This window comes from Pararge aegeria, chromosome 8 (genome assembly GCF_905163445.1).
Source record: "Pararge aegeria chromosome 8, ilParAegt1.1, whole genome shotgun sequence".
Lineage (NCBI taxonomy): Eukaryota > Metazoa > Arthropoda > Insecta > Lepidoptera > Nymphalidae > Pararge > Pararge aegeria.
The window spans coordinates 6,408,944-6,429,079 of record NC_053187.1 but is presented as its reverse complement, the minus strand read 5'-3'; the positions used below and the strand labels follow the sequence as shown (position 1 = coordinate 6,429,079).

Genomic DNA, 20,136 nt, shown 5'->3' with positions numbered 1-20,136 from the left:
TACGTAACTATAGCTTTAAGTTAACGTATGTAGCTTTCACCATCAGCTCACCGCAGTGCAAAAAATTGTAATGTAAAATAATAATTTATGTAGTTTATTTTAAGGTTGCAAACCTTTTTATTTTTAATCCATTATTAAATTTACGCTCTATGATTTAACCTGTGCAAATACTTGGGAAAAGTAAAATTCATTTTTACTTTTTACTCCGTGTTTATTCGATTCAAGACACGTAGTTAACTCGCAACGAATGGCGTGTACTTCCTTACAAGTTTCCTTAGTTCGAATTCAAAGAAAGTTTTCAGTTATTTGTCAGCGCCGTCCTCTGTTGCCACAACTACCTATTGCTCTGAGATTTATAAAATAAGATTAGCAGCTTTCGCTTTGGCCAACAGATGCTTACCAAACCACAAAGCCTTATCGAACCTGACATGTCTTAAAATTATGAACACTTTGACTGCCGATTAGCGCAATGGACAGCGACCCTGCTTTCTGAGTCCAAGGCCGTGTGTTCGATTCCCACAACTGGAAAATGTTTGTGTGAAGAACAAATGTTTTTCAGGGTCTGGGTGTATATCAGTATATTATAAGTGTTTATGTGTATTATTCATAAAAAAAAATTGCCTTTCTGCTCACCGCTGCACTAGAGGCCTCTCTGAAGACCTTGTCTAAGTTCTTTAGGTTGGTACTATTGCTATGAAACTTACTTATGGATTGATTATCATCAACATCGTTATCAACCCATTATAAGCCCACTACAGGGCACAAGTCCACTATCAGAATGAGAAGGGTTTTGGCCCAAGTCCACTACGCAAGCCAAGCAATGTTAAAGGAACGTTAGCAACGTAACCAATTTGGGAATTCATTATACGTTCACACGCTTAGGCCTCGACTGGTGGAACAGTCCGTCGTTGTCTAGTTATTCTATCAGCAATTAAGTACCTGCCACACAAGTTAAAAGTCAGCGCACTTGAACCCTAGATTCCGTTGTCAATTCCGTTGCAAATAAAAGTAATATAATGAAAACATGCTTTGCTTTTCGTTCAACATTCAGAATTTTTGTATAATCTATCTTTATGAATTTTTGTATAGTCTACTGATTTTTATTGTTTGAAAATTTCTTTGTTAAACAATAGATATTATAAGTTCTTATTGCTAACGTAAACTAAGATGTTTTGTTGTTCAGGCTAACACACCTTTGTAAACATATACAATGAGTAAATAAAGATACAATAACTAAAACTTAACCTTATCACCTACGCAAAATATAAACGAAACATATTTTTTACCTTATATAAACGTGCTGCTTCCGAACGCAAGCGCATTATTCACACGTATTCAAATAAATTATGTAATAAATTTGTTTATTACATAATTTATTTGAATGCAGCTTTTAGTGTAATGTTATCAAAAGTGGCCATTAAGAAGTGTGCACAGCCACTTATCCGCCGGACAACTCTCAGACAATCAACGTGATAATTTTGTTTATTTTTTTTATAGTAATAATTGATGAACCGAGCAAGCGTAAGTGCCGTCCTGTGGCCATCAACCTGAGGCGTAGATGTTAAGCCTCATGCCTGTTTTACGCCGGTGACAGCACCCTTCAGATCGGAACAAAACAATGCTGCTTTGCTGCAGAAATAACAAAAAGGCGCGCAGGTTCCTTTACTATTTAAACAAATTATTTTTTTAATAAAAAGTCCAAAAAGTTAGAGACCGGGGATTAAACTCGGTCCTCTCAACAGGGAGTTTGAATCCCTAACCAATATCGGCTATCATAGCTTTTTTTACCTACAGTACAACTCTATTGTATGCAAGATAGCAACGAATAAGTAATACATACTGATTCAGTAAACGAATACGAGTAGATATACTTTATTACTCTACTATTTACCTAGCAATTGCGAGCACTTATTATATGCAAAAATGCACTTCGTATGCTAAAGATTTTGAATATATCTATTGGAAAATAAAATATTTGACTTTAGTCGGCCATATGTTTTCGCATTTTCTACTACCTGTGAGCAAATGCCACTGTTCCTACGGTATTAAGAAGACACAAGTTGTCTTTTTAAAGACAACAGATAACATACCGAATGACTTCAGATCACCACAGTCTTAGTAAATTACTAACAGACAAACGACTTGCCCGCCCTACCTTGCTTGTCAGTGATCGACGGTATGTTGAAAAGCGTTCAGCAAGGTCGGGGAACGCAATCTTTGTTAGTTTGCACTCTCTAGTCTAAAGTGCTACATTTTTTTTTACTTTATTCTTTGACACCTCTGTCTCCCGAGAGAGTTCCTCAGCTGATACCTACACGCTGGCGGCTTACGTGTCAGAACAAAGGACTCACTACTGGAAAGTTACATATTAATACTGCTTGCATTACAGAATTTTTTTGCGCAAATATGGATTGTTCTTTGAGTTTTATTCCTCTTACAATGTTCCAATTACATTACCACGATATCTAGCAATTTCAAAATACTCATTCACTAAGCTTTCAGAACTCAATTCTCAAAATACTTATTATCCATGTATATAATCCATGAGCGCTCAAAAAATTCATAAAAAAATAATTCGTAAAAATATCATTCATAAAAACTCAGTAAAATTAACTTTATTTATTTGTATGGATTGATTATATACATACTCCTTACAAATACATAATAATATATTAATCAGAATATAACTTGTTAATTTTTAATAAACAGGTTAAGCTAATTTTTAATTAAAAGTATAATTAAAGACTAATTACGATATATGCTTCTATTATTATTTATTTATTTATTTAATATATTATAGTATACCATAGATTATATTATACCTTGATTATTTGATAGAGAGATCACCATTCACATATCACTTGTTTTCGAAATATTCGTTCTGCCTTTTCTGTAAATCTTCGGAAATAATTTTGATGAAACTTTCAAAACCAGGTAGAGTTTTCAAGGAGTAATTACAACATTCGACTGATTTTTTTCAGTTGATTAGGTTCGGTTACAAATCACTTCTAAAAAAATATTATTCTAAATTACATTTTACCATGTGAAACACAAAAACAACCGAAATTATAGTGGGTATAAATTGGAAAAAAGGTAAAGGTTTTTCCAATTTTTGCGAAGGATTCCATTCTCATCCGTGTTTCGTATAATTATATTTGTTTTGGAGCTGGACATTTACGGGGACCAGTTGCGACCTCATTTCAGTCTCCTATAAGGGAATTCTATTATAAGTCTGGAGACTGCCGCGCTGGAATGACACGGGCTTTATCGGAAATACAGCCTACTTACAAAGTCCCCGTTTATTTTTCTTGTTTACCTATTCAAATTAACGCTGGTTTTTCCTGCGGGTTCATCCGCAAAAAATTATTTAAAATATAGCCTTTACTAATATAGCGATCGTCACTTAACAGTAGGCTGTGTTTGATAGCGTTTTAGATTATAATTAAAATTTTAAATGCGAAAGTTTGTTGGTCGGCATTTTGTTACCTATGTTCGGCCGATGATGAAATTTGGCCCTTATTATTCAGAGTATTTAAAAATCCCGCTGGAACCCTAGGATATGATGTATCCTATCACCATATCTCCAGGATGCAAACTTCTTCTTCTTAGTCGGTTCGCTCTTGTCAGAGCGGTCGTGGTCGTCACTTAAGGGTTGTGGCACGCTTGACTATTCGTCGCCACTCCTCTCTGGCAGCTGCCTTTTTAGCACACTCATGTAAGGGGACAGCCACTGCAACCTTTATTTGGTCAGTCCATCTCATGGGCGATCTTCCGCGTGATCTAGTGCCCTCGATTCTTCCTTGGACAACCAGACGTTCAATGGAGTCGTTGTCTCTTCTGGATACGTGACCAAAGAACGTGAGAATACAAGCCTGTACTATGGAGGATAGACGTTGCGTGATGCCAAGTTCTTCAAGAATGGCCTTATTGGTCTGGAATGCATTCCAAGGTCTTCTTAGCATTCTTCTCCAGCACCACATCTCAAGAACGTCTATCTTCTTTTTCTCACTCTCCCGCAGGGGATGCAAACTATTTCCATGCAAATTATCACCAAGATTACTTAAGCGTACAAGGTAACAAATGCAAATTTTAACTACCACGGAGAGTAGCTGCATTTCCGTGATAAATATTATCCTGTATCCATCTGCAATATGCAAGCTTCATGTGTAACGTTGCTACGGCTGAGCCGAATATAGGTAACAAACAATTAGACACACTTTCATATTTATTATATTAGAATTTACAATCAAACAAAAAGACCCCTTTTAAGTCCGCATAATATGACGGGCTACTAAGAAACAGTACCTGCTCTGTGTGTGGCTTAATTAACTGTCTGAAATAATTACAACTATTTTCAAACAGTCTCCAGTTATGATCGTGGAAGGTTGCAATGTCGCCTGAATTACGAATCGCCGCTGATATATTGTCCGCCGCTTAGTACATATGTGCAAAAGGAAATTAAACGTTTGCCTTCGCCCGTTGCTGTCTGTTTGGCTTGTAATTTGTCTAACTAGAACGAACTGCTGACACCCTGCAACGTCTGTGTAGATCCTATCCCTGATTGCATCTAAGATTACACATACCTAATGGTTGTTGTTGTTTAGTCTAAATCTTCTAGAGAACTATGTTAAACTAGTGGTTCACCTCTATTACAATTGCTCGTAACGTGGACTTTATTGCCTAGATATAAAGCTCATAATCCAAGATATTAGACACGTGAGTTTTATTTAACATTACCGCACTTGTGTTTTATTTATGACTAGCTGTTAATTCTTCGTCCACGTTTATTACGGTTTTTTTTAAACCCTTGGGAACCGTTTGTTTTCCCCGGATATTCACTGACCTAACCCTGATTGCATCTAAGATTACACATACCTAATGGTTGTTGTTGTTTAGTTTAAATCTTCTAGAGAACAATGTTAAATTAGTGATTCACCTCTACACAATTCGTGGTGAGGTAAAGAAGTTTTTATGACAATTGCTCGTAACGTGGACCTTATCGCATAGATATAAAGCTCATAATCCAAGATATTAGACACGTGAGTTTTATTTAACATTACCCCACTTGTGTTTTATTTATGACTAGCTGTTAAAGGCATTCTTTTTTAATCAGGGTTTTTTTTAATCCCTTGGGAACCGTTTGTTTTCCTCGGATCTTAATTTTTTGTTTAGTTTAGATCTACTAAAGAAGTATGTTAAACTACTGGTCCACCTCTAACACAACTCGTGGTGAGGTATAAGTAAGTAAGTAAGTAGGTAAGTTTTCATCTCCCTTGGTCGTAATGTGGACCTTATGACATAGATATAAAGCTCATTATCTAAGATATTAGAAACACGTTTTTTATTTAACATTACTGCACATGTGTCTTATTTATGACTAGCTCTTACCCGCGTTCTTCGTCAAATTTTATTACGGTATTTTTATACTCTATGCCAATAATCAAGTTGACTGGTTGCTTAGTTAGAGTGTGAAGGAAGGACAAACAACCACACTTTCGCATGTATAATATAAGAACTAACTGTCAGGGCGTCTTCAACGTCTGTGTAAATCACTAATCGCAACTAAGATTAGGTACGCATACTAGATATATAATCATATAATCTTCTAGAGAAGTATGTTAAACTAGTGGTTAACTCTAACAAGATTGTAAGGTAAAGAACTTTTTCGTACCTAATCAATCCGCGGTCTAATTCGCATTAGACAAATAACGGTAGTCTAAGATTGTAATAGGTTTATCTGTTATAGGTAAAGCACTGCTTTTTTTTACACTTAGAGACAGTTAGATTGGTAATCATCGCGGCCGAAGCCCATCACCAGACAAAAGCAGTGAAAATTAAGTCATTATAAATTCGCAAGTAGGTATAATGTCACAACGCTCATCGCTGCCGTCAATACTTAATAGATATATTAATTATTTAATACTAAAATCTCTATACTAAATTAAATGATCTGAAAGTAAAGGTATACTTATCTACAGAGAGCATTGTGAAAAGGTTAGCCCTACTTTAAAAATGGTCAATTTTGTTTTGTTTAAATGTTTGTCTTGTAAATGTTCTACTTTTCGTTTTGTACAACAAAACTGGCGCCAAGTATTTGGCCAGCCTTGGTTATATTGTAATAAAAAGTACAAAACACAAATGATCATCTTCATTTCAGCCTGCGGACGTCCACTGCTTAAGGCCTTTCCCAATAAGCAACACCACACCCGGTCCTCAGCCTTCCTCGTCTACCCGCTCCTCGTCACTATCTTTGTGTTGTCGGTCCATCGTACTGGACGCACTCTACGCTTGCTTATTCGTGGTCTCTACTCTAGAACTTTCCGGATTCAACGGCCACCGTTGGACCAGGAAAGTTCTAGAGTAGAGACCTACTACAAGCATGGCCTGCCCATTGCCATTTCAACTACCTGATAGTTTGGGTTATGTCAGTGACTTTGGTTCTCCTACACATACAATAAATAATACTAAAACTGTGTACCTACTAATAATTTAATAAAAGTTGTAAAATAAAATGAAACAATAAAGCGAAAGCTCAACACGTTCACAACAGCTGTGCACTATATGCATAGAAAGAAAGTAATAAGAAAATCCAATTCGGAATAACTGTAAGGAATACCCAACCCTTGTCTCTATGGCGTTCATTTTAAACTATAGAATCTGATACGAATTTTTAGTCGACATTGCCCATTCAACTTATTGAAAGTATTGACTATATCGGCCAAAATAAATAACGCTTAATTTCCAGTCTCTGTATGCAAAGTAGTTGAATTGCATTATACTTTATACGACTTTTGAACTTTATATTTTAGACGACTATTATGTATCTACTCTCAACTCATATTTAAGTATTTATGGTATGCTAAAGTATATATTAGTATATTTATTTTTTATATTTAATAAATAATAATAAATATACTACGACAATACACACATCGCCATCTAGCCCCAAAGCAAGTAATATTTTCATGAATAATATACATAAATACTCTAAGTATTTATATATATTATTCATGATATTCATATAAACACCGAGACATTGAACAGCATTCATGCTCATCACACAAACATTTTCCAGTAGTGGGAATCGAACCCACGGCCTTGGACTCAGAAAGCAGGGTCGCTACCCACCTACAATTTTATCTATATTATTTATCTATAGTATTGTTGTTTATATGTAGTCCGGTTTAGGTATATACTCGCATGTATGTTTTGAACAGTGTACCCCACCTTTTCGTTTTTCGTTTCAGTTTTCAGTAATCCTACGGTTGCCTGGCAGAGATTGCTACTATATACGAGTACTTCAAGTGTTTATTTTTTTTTTTCTAAACTTTATGTGGTGTACAAATAAAGAGTATAAATTCAGCTTTCAGTGACGAGCTTCTCCGCGGAAGTACTACTTTTACCGTTAAGCAGCATTGTTGCAATGTTTTTTCCGGTCTAAAGGCCGTTTGCCAGTGTAACAAGCACGTGAGGCTAACAACTAGCTTGTGTTATGGATACTATCACTTTGGGGCTAGATGGCGATGTGTGTATCGTCGTAGTATATTTATTTATATAAAAAAAAAGAAACTACGCCTCAGGTTAATGGACGTTGCAGAATGTTCCTTGTATCATGTATGCCCTGCGAAGTGTTGCTCTGTTCAAAGACGATGGAAGGTATGTAACCCATTTTATCCAAGATGGTTGTCACCCGAGCCGGGCGAGGGTTGATATTTAAGTCGAGGTTGTATGAAGTTACACAGTCTGCTTCTCACTTCGATTGCGAGCAAAGTTTTCCGAGGTAGGTTTAAGGTTCGATTCCTGTGTTTTATCTAAGTAAATGATAACATGACCGAGTTAAGCATCGCGGCCGAAGCCCATCACCAGACAAAAGCAGTGAAAATTAAGTCATTATAAATTCGCAAGTAGGTATAATGTCACAACGCTCATCGCTGCCGTCAATACTTAATAGATATATTAATTATTTAATACTAAAATCTCTATACTAAATTAAATGATCTGAAAGTAAAGGTATACTTATCTACAGAGAGCATTGTGAAAAGGTTAGCCCTACTTTAAAAATGGTCAATTTTGTTTTGTTTAAATGTTTGTCTTGTAAATGTTCTACTTTTCGTTTTGTACAACAAAACTGGCGCCAAGTATTTGGCCAGCCTTGGTTATATTGTAATAAAAAGGACAAAACACAAATGATCATCTTCATTTCAGCCTGCGGACGTCCACTGCTTAAGGCCTTTCCCAATAAGCAACACCACACCCGGTCCTCAGCCTTCCTCGTCTACCCGCTCCTCGTCACTATCTTTGTGTTGTCGGTCCATCGTACTGGACGCACTCTACGCTTGCTTATTCGTGGTCTCTACTCTAGAACTTTCCGGATTCAACGGCCACCGTTGGACCAGGAAAGTTCTAGAGTAGAGACCTACTACAAGCATGGCCTGCCCATTGCCATTTCAACTACCTGATAGTTTGGGTTATGTCAGTGACTTTGGTTCTCCTACACATACAATAAATAATACTAAAACTGTGTACCTACTAATAATTTAATAAAAGTTGTAAAATAAAATGAAACAATAAAGCGAAAGCTCAACACGTTCACAACAGCTGTGCACTATATGCATAGAAAGAAAGTAATAAGAAAATCCAATTCGGAATAACTGTAAGGAATACCCAACCCTTGTCTCTATGGCGTTCATTTTAAACTATAGAATCTGATACGAATTTTTAGTCGACATTGCCCATTCAACTTATTGAAAGTATTGACTATATCGGCCAAAATAAATAACGCTTAATTTCCAGTCTCTGTATGCAAAGTAGTTGAATTGCATTATACTTTATACGACTTTTGAACTTTATATTTTAGACGACTATTATGTATCTACTCTCAACTCATATTTAAGTATTTATGGTATGCTAAAGTATATATTAGTATATTTATTTTTTATATTTAATAAATAATAATAAATATACTACGACAATACACACATCGCCATCTAGCCCCAAAGCAAGTAATATTTTCATGAATAATATACATAAATACTCTAAGTATTTATATATATTATTCATGATATTCATATAAACACCGAGACATTGAACAGCATTCATGCTCATCACACAAACATTTTCCAGTAGTGGGAATCGAACCCACGGCCTTGGACTCAGAAAGCAGGGTCGCTACCCACCTACAATTTTATCTATATTATTTATCTATAGTATTGTTGTTTATATGTAGTCCGGTTTAGGTATATACTCGCATGTATGTTTTGAACAGTGTACCCCACCTTTTCGTTTTTCGTTTCAGTTTTCAGTAATCCTACGGTTGCCTGGCAGAGATTGCTACTATATACGAGTACTTCAAGTGTTTATTTTTTTTTTCTAAACTTTATGTGGTGTACAAATAAAGAGTATAAATTCAGCTTTCAGTGACGAGCTTCTCCGCGGAAGTACTACTTTTACCGTTAAGCAGCATTGTTGCAATGTTTTTTCCGGTCTAAAGGCCGTTTGCCAGTGTAACAAGCACGTGAGGCTAACAACTAGCTTGTGTTATGGATACTATCACTTTGGGGCTAGATGGCGATGTGTGTATCGTCGTAGTATATTTATTTATATAAAAAAAAAGAAACTACGCCTCAGGTTAATGGACGTTGCAGAATGTTCCTTGTATCATGTATGCCCTGCGAAGTGTTGCTCTGTTCAAAGACGATGGAAGGTATGTAACCCATTTTATCCAAGATGGTTGTCACCCGAGCCGGGCGAGGGTTGATATTTAAGTCGAGGTTGTATGAAGTTACACAGTCTGCTTCTCACTTCGATTGCGAGCAAAGTTTTCCGAGGTAGGTTTAAGGTTCGATTCCTGTGTTTTATCTAAGTAAATGATAACATGACCGAGTTAAGCATTGCTTTTTAATTCGATTGTGACGAAATCAAGTAAATTATTTCTCATAAAGACAAAATACCTAACTCATATAATACGTGGTACTTTAGTTTTTTTATATGAAACTATAATATTTTACAGGAACGAGGCACATGTTTGGTTTTTTCTTTAGTATCCAATACTTAGTCGAATCAGGGGTTTTTTTTAAAAAGATTGCAAAGTAGTAAGAAATAGTATCAAAACATTTTTTAAGTTAAACAGTAGATTTTTTTTTTAAACCACTGTATAATATTCCCGCCAATCTTCTAAGCACAGAATACAAATCTTAATAATTTTGTCAGTAATAAATGAATACTAACCAGAAATGAACTAGAAAAAAAGTTAATTATAAAAAGTAACAAAAAAAATGGTGTTTATTTACTCTTTGCATCAAAAAAAACCTCACATAAGGTCTAGGTATGCCTTATGATCAACGGTACTGGAACCCAAAGCCAGAAAGTAAATTAGTAGATACTTCAAATTGCATCCACAAGTGGATACAGTTTAAAATTGAGTTTTAGTCCGCCTAAAGTACGACTTTGAGAGCATGAGAGGTAAAAAAAGATTTCATACAGACAAGAAGTAAAGAACACATTTTTGATCTCGCTCTGAATATGTTGGATACGAAAGAGTGAATGAATGAATTATGAATACAACTGTGCAAACTTACTTTATACGTACTGTATACGGTACGATTCGGTTACTATTAATTGTTGCCAGCGTAAAATACAAAGGAATTTGCTAATTTATATTGATAAACATAGAACAAACACGAAATATATTGTTGACTCTAAAATACGAGTAGGTCGTAATTAAATAAATCGAAGGCAGCGCAACCCCGTTACCCTGTTGTCAAAGTATCCGGAAATGCTTCCTTAATGAGACCTTCGACGAAATACAGGGACTTTTGTTCTAACATTCAAAGATGATTATGCAAAAGCTTCCTAAGGAGTTTATTTGTTAATATTTTACGCTCCTAAAATAATCATCATCATATTCTACACATCGACGTCCACCGCCAAATGTTATTTTTTTTTATTCCATTAAAAGTTAGCCCTTAACTGCAATCTCATCTGGTGGTAAGTGGTGATGCAGTCTAAGATGGTAGCAGATTAACATGTTAGGAAGTAAAGTCAAAGTCAAAGTAAAAAATATCTTTTTTCAAGTAGGCCCATTGATGGCACTTTTGATGCGTACATTACATAAGAAATGTGTACACGGTAGTGAGCTGATGGCGATAGCGGTTTCTACGCGACATCGCACCGGAACACTAAATCCCTTAACGGCTCGTTTTTGTCGGTTACTAGCCACGGCCAAAGCCTCCCACCATACCAGAGTAATAACATAAATTATAAATTCCCAAATTGCCCCTGCCAATAATCGTTGCGTCAGGGAGGTCGTCAAAATAATTTTCATGTAATACAAGCCTCCCAGAGCAGGGATGGACAACCTTTGGGTCGATTGTGTATGTGTTATGTTGCACGAATGAATTCAGTTTCATGATAGGACATATACTGCACAAAGATGCATAGCACAGAGAAGTAAGCGTAAATATTTTTTTGTAGATCAGTTATCAATTATCAATTAGTAATATCAATTTTCATTATTTTTGTTAAAAACCTGCCTTAAAAACCTTATTGTAAAAAAAGCGTGGGGTGCATCATGCATGGTGTCAATAGTAATAAATATTTTATTGACAATTATGAGTTTATTTTTTTTTAGGTACGCGAACGCCATCTGTTGGTAACGTCATAGGTTTTTTACATTTGGGTCTAGATGGCGCTGTAGTAAATGGAATTAATAGTTCGAAAGAACTAAAAAATCTTATTTTTTATTTTGAAAATTGGAATAATCTTCTCAAATTAGTGTATTGTCATCGGTCCTCTATATGTCTACAAAGTTTGAACGAAATCTGACCGTTTAAAGTGGGTCAAAATAGCGTCCAAAGAAGTCCGTTACAAACATACAAACATATATACAAACATACATGTGAAGCTAATAAAAGCGTGTTACAAAATTACCAATGGTTTGCCATCCGCGAACTACAGAGCGGAAATCACGTACAAAATATTAATTTAATAAAATTGGGGATCCTTATATAATACCGGGCGAAATTCCAACAAGTTTAAGATAAAGGGGTACAAACATTGTTTTGGGGACATCCGTCTGCCGTTGATTTCGCCGCGAGGTATTTTAAAATTAATACGAGAAGATGAGGAGCTTCGCGGCTCTTTCTAGCGGTCGGAGTAAATTAGGTAAATCGCTTTTACGTATTTCAGTTATGCAAAGTCTCCGGGACCTTTTTAAGTGCTTAAGCCTGTTTGGAAAGTACCTTTAAAAATTCCTCATTAAGAGTAAAGTATTTAGAAAGCTTAGACTTTTATGATGTATAACAAGTGAAAATGATACTTCCCTCATAAAAGTTACAAAGCAATGCTTTTATTTTAGTGTTCTAAAGATTTAGTTTTTTGTCCATTTGTAGATCAGGGGAGTAGGAATCACTTTCTAGAAAGCATTATTTGTAAGCCGCATGTAAAGGCAGACTATAGACGTTTAAACATATCGACACATTTTTTTTGTGGTTTAATGATTGTTGTTTCCGATGGTATGTAGCTGTTGGTTATTTTTTACTTTAATAGTCATAATTGACGAAACAAACATATGGCCCACCTGATGGTAAGTGGAAAAGCTTCGCCTATAAACAGAGCAACACTTCGCAGGGCAACATAGGATCTACAAATTTCAGGCATCTAGTTATGGACCTGGTTCGACGCCGCCGGCATGTAATGACTACAATTTGATTGCAAAAAGCTACAGCACACTCGCAATCAAACCGCACACTTCTCTCATAACAAATATTTTATAATTGTCTGAACTGTCCCACTTAGAATATATAATATAAATACCACAGAAAGTTGGTGTTTATAAAAAATTTAAATGCCCAATTATGTCAACAATATTTTCATTGTAACTTATATTATAGAAATAGAAATGTCTTAAAATAAATCCAAACAAAAAAAACAAAAAGAGATCTTCTTAATGAATGTATGTTTTTATTATGTACAGTAATAGCAGTGCCCTGACGCTTCGCCCAGGCGAATGACGCTACGAAGCGCAACAAACTTTCTCCAATAGCTAAAACATTTATAACTCCTTTCAACATACTCGTATTTAAACAAACAACTGAGATTTGGGATTTTAATAAGTATATCTGATATATCTATTCATTTAATCTCCAATTTTATGAAACCTTTTATCATGTAAACATGACGTTTCCACTCTCATCTCGCCTTTAATTACTTTTATTTTCCTGTAACAAATGACAGCAAACATTGTGTGCCTTGATAGCAGCACCACATATCAGTCGATAGCGCTGGGTAAGCAATATTGACCCAAGTCAGATGAGTGCCCGACTTTGTTGATAAAGTTTGAAAGATAATTTGGCATCTTTCTGTATCAGCTCCTATTACTTAAAAATAATAGTAATCGTTAAAGGAGAAATCGAAATTGCATTATAAATTGATTAGTAGGTATGTAGCTGTAGTTCTATCATAATATATCACCCATCATATATATCAGATCTACACGAAATTTCGGTAGAACTAAATTGATTCTACAACCTCGATCCAGTACAAAAATAATTATTTAAATCGGTTTATATTTGACGGAGTTAGCTATAAAATCGGCTAACACCTACACCCCTCTCGGAACTATGCTGAATTCCAGGCAAAGTTTCATTTGAATCGGTTCAGTAGGTTCAGCGTGATGCACAGCCAAAGTCCAGACAGACAGACAGACAAAAATGAAAAAAAATACTGTTTCCGCTTCAGTATTGTATTACGGTGCCCTCTGAAAAATTCTTTAAAATATTTTCAATGTACAGAACTCACCCATTACAGTTTTATTTTAGTAAGTATGGATTATTAATATTTTAGAAATAAATATTACACTAATAAGATTAGATTATTTTGACGAAGAAAATGTAAACTAAAACATGAAAGTATGGTGCCGTACTACCTTACAATTTTCCTTTTGCAAAGTTCTCCGTGCGAAATCCGTCCAAAACAGCTTGCACGGCTACACGGCTCGAAACTGTACGGATTTTTTTAAATCTCGGCAAATAAAGCCGAGGATTACTGAACAGAAACATGGCGTCGCTCTGTAATAACGAACGCTTATTGGACAATGTGAAGCCAGATATTCCCCGTGTGCATCAGCGTATATCGAAACAATTATATTGATGTGAAAAATAACAATTGGCGGCGGACGAGCCTTGGCAGTTAAACCAACCCATATGCCGTCACGGAAAACGTTATGACGCTCTCTTTTGCCGTTCCGTCACCGCTCTTGACTCCCTTGTGTCTGTGCTATGATTTTCTAAAAAATATATCGTCACCTGCAGGTTCAATTGGGGTAACCGACAAAACACGTAAAATGAGTTAAGTATACAGTTTTTTTAAGATTTTTCTGCTCTTTCGAATGTTATATTTAAAAAAACTCGATCTTTTAAAAATATGCAGATACCTTACTTTTTTTGGATATGTACTTTTCACATTTCTATTAAAATTTTGAGGTAATAAACATTTGATTCATTTTTGCCGGTTAAATTCGTGTATTTTTATAATGGTAGTAAATAAAGTATTTACAAATGCATGTAACCGAAAAAACATTGCTTTTACATTTTTATTTAAGATGAATAAAGAAATTCCCTACGGATACACCAAAATATTATCTGCACTATCCGATTAAATGTCACTAAACTTATTTTACCTTACTATTAATTCATTACTTCCAACGTTACACCAATTGGGCCCAAACTATAGTGACAGTTACACCAATTTGCAGGTAAGTAAGTTAATAAGTTTGCCCTTTACCCTGTTTTACTAAATATATCTGTTCAGAATACCTACCTACACCAATGATGGCTGGTTGTAAGTAAAGCGCCACACGAGCCAAGCGGCACTTCGGCATTTGTCTCCCTCACACGCAATGAGTGTGAAGGAGACAAATGACATTATTTACAACAGGCGCGCACGCTTTTTGGTGTTAGTGGCGCGATTAGTTGGCGCTGACTTGTTTTTCGGTGTAGTTGTTTGTTACCGGTGTGCAAAATGGAAAAATTTAATAATTTAAAACAATTACTGCAGCGTAAACAGGAATTGATAAGAATAAAGGCAGAAATAGAAAGGTAAGTTCTTAATATTTCAAGATTGAAACTATTAATATTGTAATTATTAACGTCGTGTGTTCTTGTAAGGGTTGGGTACAACAATTATCTAGGTATCCGTATTATGGACATAGATAATTAATGATAGTTAAATTGGTAAATCCCTATTAATATCCATCAAACATAGTTACTTACTTACCCCGGCCGGGATTCAAATCTGGAAGACTTTACACTTATGCAGACCATTTAAATTAATGGTAGATTATAAAAAACATCAGAGTACCGTTATTAAATATTTTCACACGATTTTATTTAGAAATAATATTTTAAAATACAAACCTAATCAGTCGCTTCCAAAATCAGTCCCTGGAATCTGATTATTGACTCCGAAATCCTACCTATCTGGGTATTTTTAATACGTTAACATTACAGTAATTTTTATCCAGTACTGCTAGAAGTTGTAAGGACTGTTCTCTGAGAGTAATCGATATTGTTTGTTGTCTAACTAATAAAAATAGGTACGAAGAGCGATCAACAAGTTTCCGGTAATCAATAATTATTTTTAAATAATATTTGAAGGTACTCGTATTTAGAACATGAAAAAAGAGCTCGCTATGCCAAAATAAATTACATTATTTATTTCCCTTATTTTCAGATCCGAATCTGTAAAAAACCATAAGGAATACTCGTACTCCCAAAACTCGTCAGCTGATAATATAATTGATCAAAGTGATACAGAATGTATAAAACTCGACGTGCAGTCATTTTTAGCAAAAAAGTAAGTATACTTGCTTCAAATTCAATAAGCTAATGGCTCCCAACACATTAATATTAAAAAATACGTGGTCCTTATTTGATTAACTCAAATGTTTTTTCGCTTTCAGATCCCATAATTCTCGTGACTCAATTGAGAGCAATTTGAACTCGTCAGCTACAGATATTATTGTAGATATCAATGAATCAGATATTTCAACATTTCAGTCATATGATACTGTGGAAATTAAAAAACAAAAGGAAGCAGTTGTGAATTATAGTAGTAGTGACAGCAGCAATATTCTTAACACGTCAACTCTATGTCTAGAAATGTCTCACTCATTTTTTAATGATTCTAATAATAGTGATCTCGTTAAGAGTAATAATATACCCGAGTCATCTGAAACAGAAAAGAAAATTAACATTGTTTCTGTTGAAAACGTTGATAATATTTTGACTGCTAAACTCAATGAAAAGAAATACTGTGAACTTTATTCAAATGACAGTGTAAAACGTTGTAACAAAAACGATGTGTTGCCCTTAAAAGAAACAAAAAAATATTCACAAAATGTTAATCAAATAGTGACCTTTAATGAATGTTCGAACATACCTAATACATCATTCTGCAAACTTGGTTTGGATATCTCTAAATCTGCCTGCGCCCCCGTTATGGCTTTTGATTTACCTACATCTCAGTCCACAGATATTGCACCTTTAGATACAGTATCTCCAACCTCTTACACTGATATTAAGGCTTTGGCTCTACCTGTGTCTTCTTGCACTGCCATTGAGATTGAGACTTTGTGCACAGACCATGCAACTCCTCGCGGTGATAACAAAGCTTTGGGTCTTCATTCATCTCCCTCATTGTTAGACTTTGTACCGACAACTTCTTGTGCAGACATTATGTACATGGACATACCTAAAGCTCACTCTCCAGATATTTCAGTGCTGGATATAGTCCCTGCAACTTCCTGTACAGATGGTATGAATGTGGACTCACCTGTATCTCTTGCTGCAGATATCCCAGTACAGGTTATAGTACCTGAAACTGCCTGTGATGAAATATCGGACTCATCTTCCTTAAAAAAATTAGGAACATTGAACTTACCTACTCCTTCTAGTAGCAATACAAATAAAAATCGAATGCCTGATATTAAAAAATCTCGCAAAAGAAAATGTATACAGGAACTCCCTAAGTTAAAAAAAGAACACATTGATTTTATATCAGACGATGAATGTTATGACAAACTTAATGTTGCTCAAGGCGAAGATTTTTCCTCTGGAAGCTCAGATCTATGGTCCGGCAAAGAAAGCGATAACATGTCGTCATCTAACTCTGAAAATGACCCAAAACATACTAAACCTACAAATAAGAGAAAGAAATTACAAAAGAAAAGAAATATTGACAAACCATTGGAAGGAACTGTACAATTTAAGAAAAGAAAAGTGGAAAATAAAAGGAAGATTAGGAGAATGAAACGAGAAAAAGGTGACAGTTATGAGACTTCGTCTGGAAAGCTTGTAGAGAAAAAAACATTAAAGGCAAATCCCTGCGAGCCTACAAAATGTCCCAGGAATTGTTTTGAAATCACCGAGGAAAGGAGACAAAGTATTTTTGATTATTTTTGGAATTTGAATTCTCAAAGAAAAAAAGATTGGCTGGTACAATGTGCCTTACGAGTTCCGGTTAATAGACCAAAAAAAGGCGTGATCGACAGCAAAAGAAAGTTTACTTACGAATACTACATAAATGAAGGCGAGGGCAGAAGACAGGTGTGTCAAAAATTTATACTAAAAACCTTAGATATTGGACAAAATTATTTACTTTATACTATAGGTAATGTTCAAGAAGGACTTTCTCAAGCAGAAAGTCGAAAGAAATCGAGCAATCCAAAGTATGATGAGTCTGTGATAGCTTCAGCAAAGCACTACATTGAATCTCTTCCATATCTTCCTTCACATTATTGTCGGAAAAAATCAAGCAAATTATATTTACCACAAGAGTATAAGAATACAACTAACCTTTATCGTTTATACAAAAAAAAATGCGAAGAAAATCAGGAAAACTATCTAGGTGAGCGAAAATTCAAAGATTTTTTCAAAACGGAATACAACAATGTTACTGTCCACGTACCAAAGAAAGATAAATGCAAAATTTGTACCAAATACGAAAACGATCATAATGAAAATAAAGTCAATATGGATTCCGAAATTATTAAGGCTCACATCGAAGAAAAAGAAGCAACATACGAACGATTCAAATGTCATCAAAGTTTGCATCTGATAGACAAGGAGACTATAGTATCAAGCTTTGATTTACAGAAGGTTTTGAATACACCCCATGGTGATAACATCTTACTTTACTACACGCGAAAATTTACAGTTTTCAACTTTACGATTTATGAAAGCTCCACTCAAAATGGTTTTTGTTACACATGGGGTGAATGTGATGGGAAACGAGGCGCAAAAGAGATAGGTTCTTGTATTTATAAGTATCTGCAAAATGTTGACGAAAGAGGAATAAAAAAAGTTATCTTTTATTGCGATTGTTGTAGCGGACAAAATCGTAATAAAACCATACTTTCGATTTTTAAAGGTTTTTTGACGGTATCTAAAAATATTGAAGTCATTCAAATTAATTACCTGCTACCGGGACATAGCTATATGCCTGTAGATAGCATGCACTCTGTAATAGAACGTGAAGTAAGAAAAATAATTGTTTGGAGCCCTACACAATGGTCAAGTTATATAGAATCGGCCCGGAAAAATCCTCGTCCTTACAATGTAAACGTTCTTGAATTTACTGATTTTATCGACTGGGACACAGTGACGCAGGAATGCTTTTCTAATTGTACAAAGGAATTAAATACATCGAAAATTAGAATTGCTACAATGAAGAAAAAGGATGTAAACACGTTTACAACTAAACATTCTATGAAACCTGATGCGACCACTCATGAAATTAAATTATTTGATAATTATTTTAAGCCAAAAGGAAAGGGTGTAATAAAAGGAAAGGGTAAAGGAAAAGGGAAAGGAAAATTGAAGGAAAAGGATACTGCACCATCAGCTTCTAATGAGACGTTAGAAATAAAATTAAAAAAGGAATTCCAACAATTGAAACCCCTTTATAAAAAAAGATTGGCCATATCAGAAATCAAATATAAAGATTTGACAAAGCTATGCAATGATGGTGTTATCCCTAGCAGATATCATGGGGATTTTACTAATCTACCCTATGCTAAGAAAATACAAGACACACTCAATCAAACGGACGAAGATGACTCCTCTGTTGACTCTGTCTAGCCAGTTGATTACTTTGGTTACTATTTTTTTAGATTTTTGTTGATGTTTCGCAATAAATATAGTGTTGATTAAAAGAGGTTTTTATTTCATTATAAATCTTAATTCTTATTACAAAATTAACATTATTAGGATCTAAGAAAAATTAGTGTAAAAAGCAACAGGTTTTTATTTTGTTCTTCTCTACATTTTTATAAACTTTAAAATAGACAATTTAACTAAAATAGACAGTAACCTGTTACACATATAGGCTCTTACATTAAAACGATTAAATCATATTTTGATTTACAACTGTCTTTACATCATTTTGACCTGAATTGTTTTAAAGTTTTTATGCTGAATGTAGCGTAACTGTCAATAGTATAAAAAAAAATTGGTGTAACTGAAATTTATTTTCTATTATAGAGTTTCTTTGGATATTATTTACATTTTAGCCAGAAATTCACCGTATTCTAAGCATTTTTATAAAAGAAAATGAAAAAAAGGTAGTATAGAAAAAAAGTTATGATCGATTAAAGACGAAAAAAAACATTAAATGCTTCTCCTGCAACATTGTGTTTTGTCAGTTACCCCAATTGAACCTGCAGGTAGCGATATGTGTATATAGATTCTGTGATTAAAAGTAATTAAAATAGTAATAATAGAACGTATTATTAAAAAATATCTTGATAAAAGAAACGGAACTCATTTTTATATTTTTACTTATGATTTATTGATTATTGTTTTTATATCATTGGTTTTTCTGTCAACAAATTTGCTGCACCAGATTACTGAAAATTGATGATATTCCGGAAGAATATCATCAATTTTCAGTAATCTATATTCATATAAAAATCCGTAGGACTTTATAAAAATCCTTAGGATTTTTACAAAGCAAGTTAAGCATTCGTTCTCGATTATAACACCAATACATGTGTGTATTAATACTCCTTTCTCTTATGAGCGGGAAGACTTTTTGCGGCAGGGGAATATAAATAGGCTGAAAATAATGACGCTGAGTTGT

The 20,136-nt window shown here is 34.6% G+C and overlaps 1 protein-coding gene across 1 annotated transcript; it reads left to right on the top strand.

Annotated features, from left to right (window-relative positions):
• The first annotated feature begins 14,823 nt into the window (after positions 1 to 14,823).
• On the top strand, positions 14,824 to 19,136 carry LOC120625978. Its single transcript, XM_039893260.1, has 4 exons — positions 14,824 to 15,095; positions 15,730 to 15,852; positions 15,959 to 17,603; positions 18,690 to 19,136. The coding sequence occupies exons 1-4, from the start codon at positions 15,019 to 15,021 to the stop codon at positions 19,134 to 19,136; spliced, it is 2,292 nt and encodes a 763-aa protein (XP_039749194.1). The 5' UTR covers positions 14,824 to 15,018.
• Positions 19,137 to 20,136: the final 1,000 nt, after the last annotated feature.

Bases quoted from the DNA above. Each gene is read 5' to 3' on its own strand.
- LOC120625978 (XM_039893260.1), top strand. From the start codon at position 15,019: ATGGAAAAATTTAATAATTTAAAACAATTACTGCAGCGTAAACAGGAA. The intron at 15,096-15,729 runs GTAAGTTCTTAA...CCTTATTTTCAG, and splicing joins ATAAAGGCAGAAATAGAAAG to ATCCGAATCTGTAAAAAACC. The intron at 17,604-18,689 runs GTGTGTCAAAAA...AATTGTACAAAG, and splicing joins AAGGCGAGGGCAGAAGACAG to GAATTAAATACATCGAAAAT.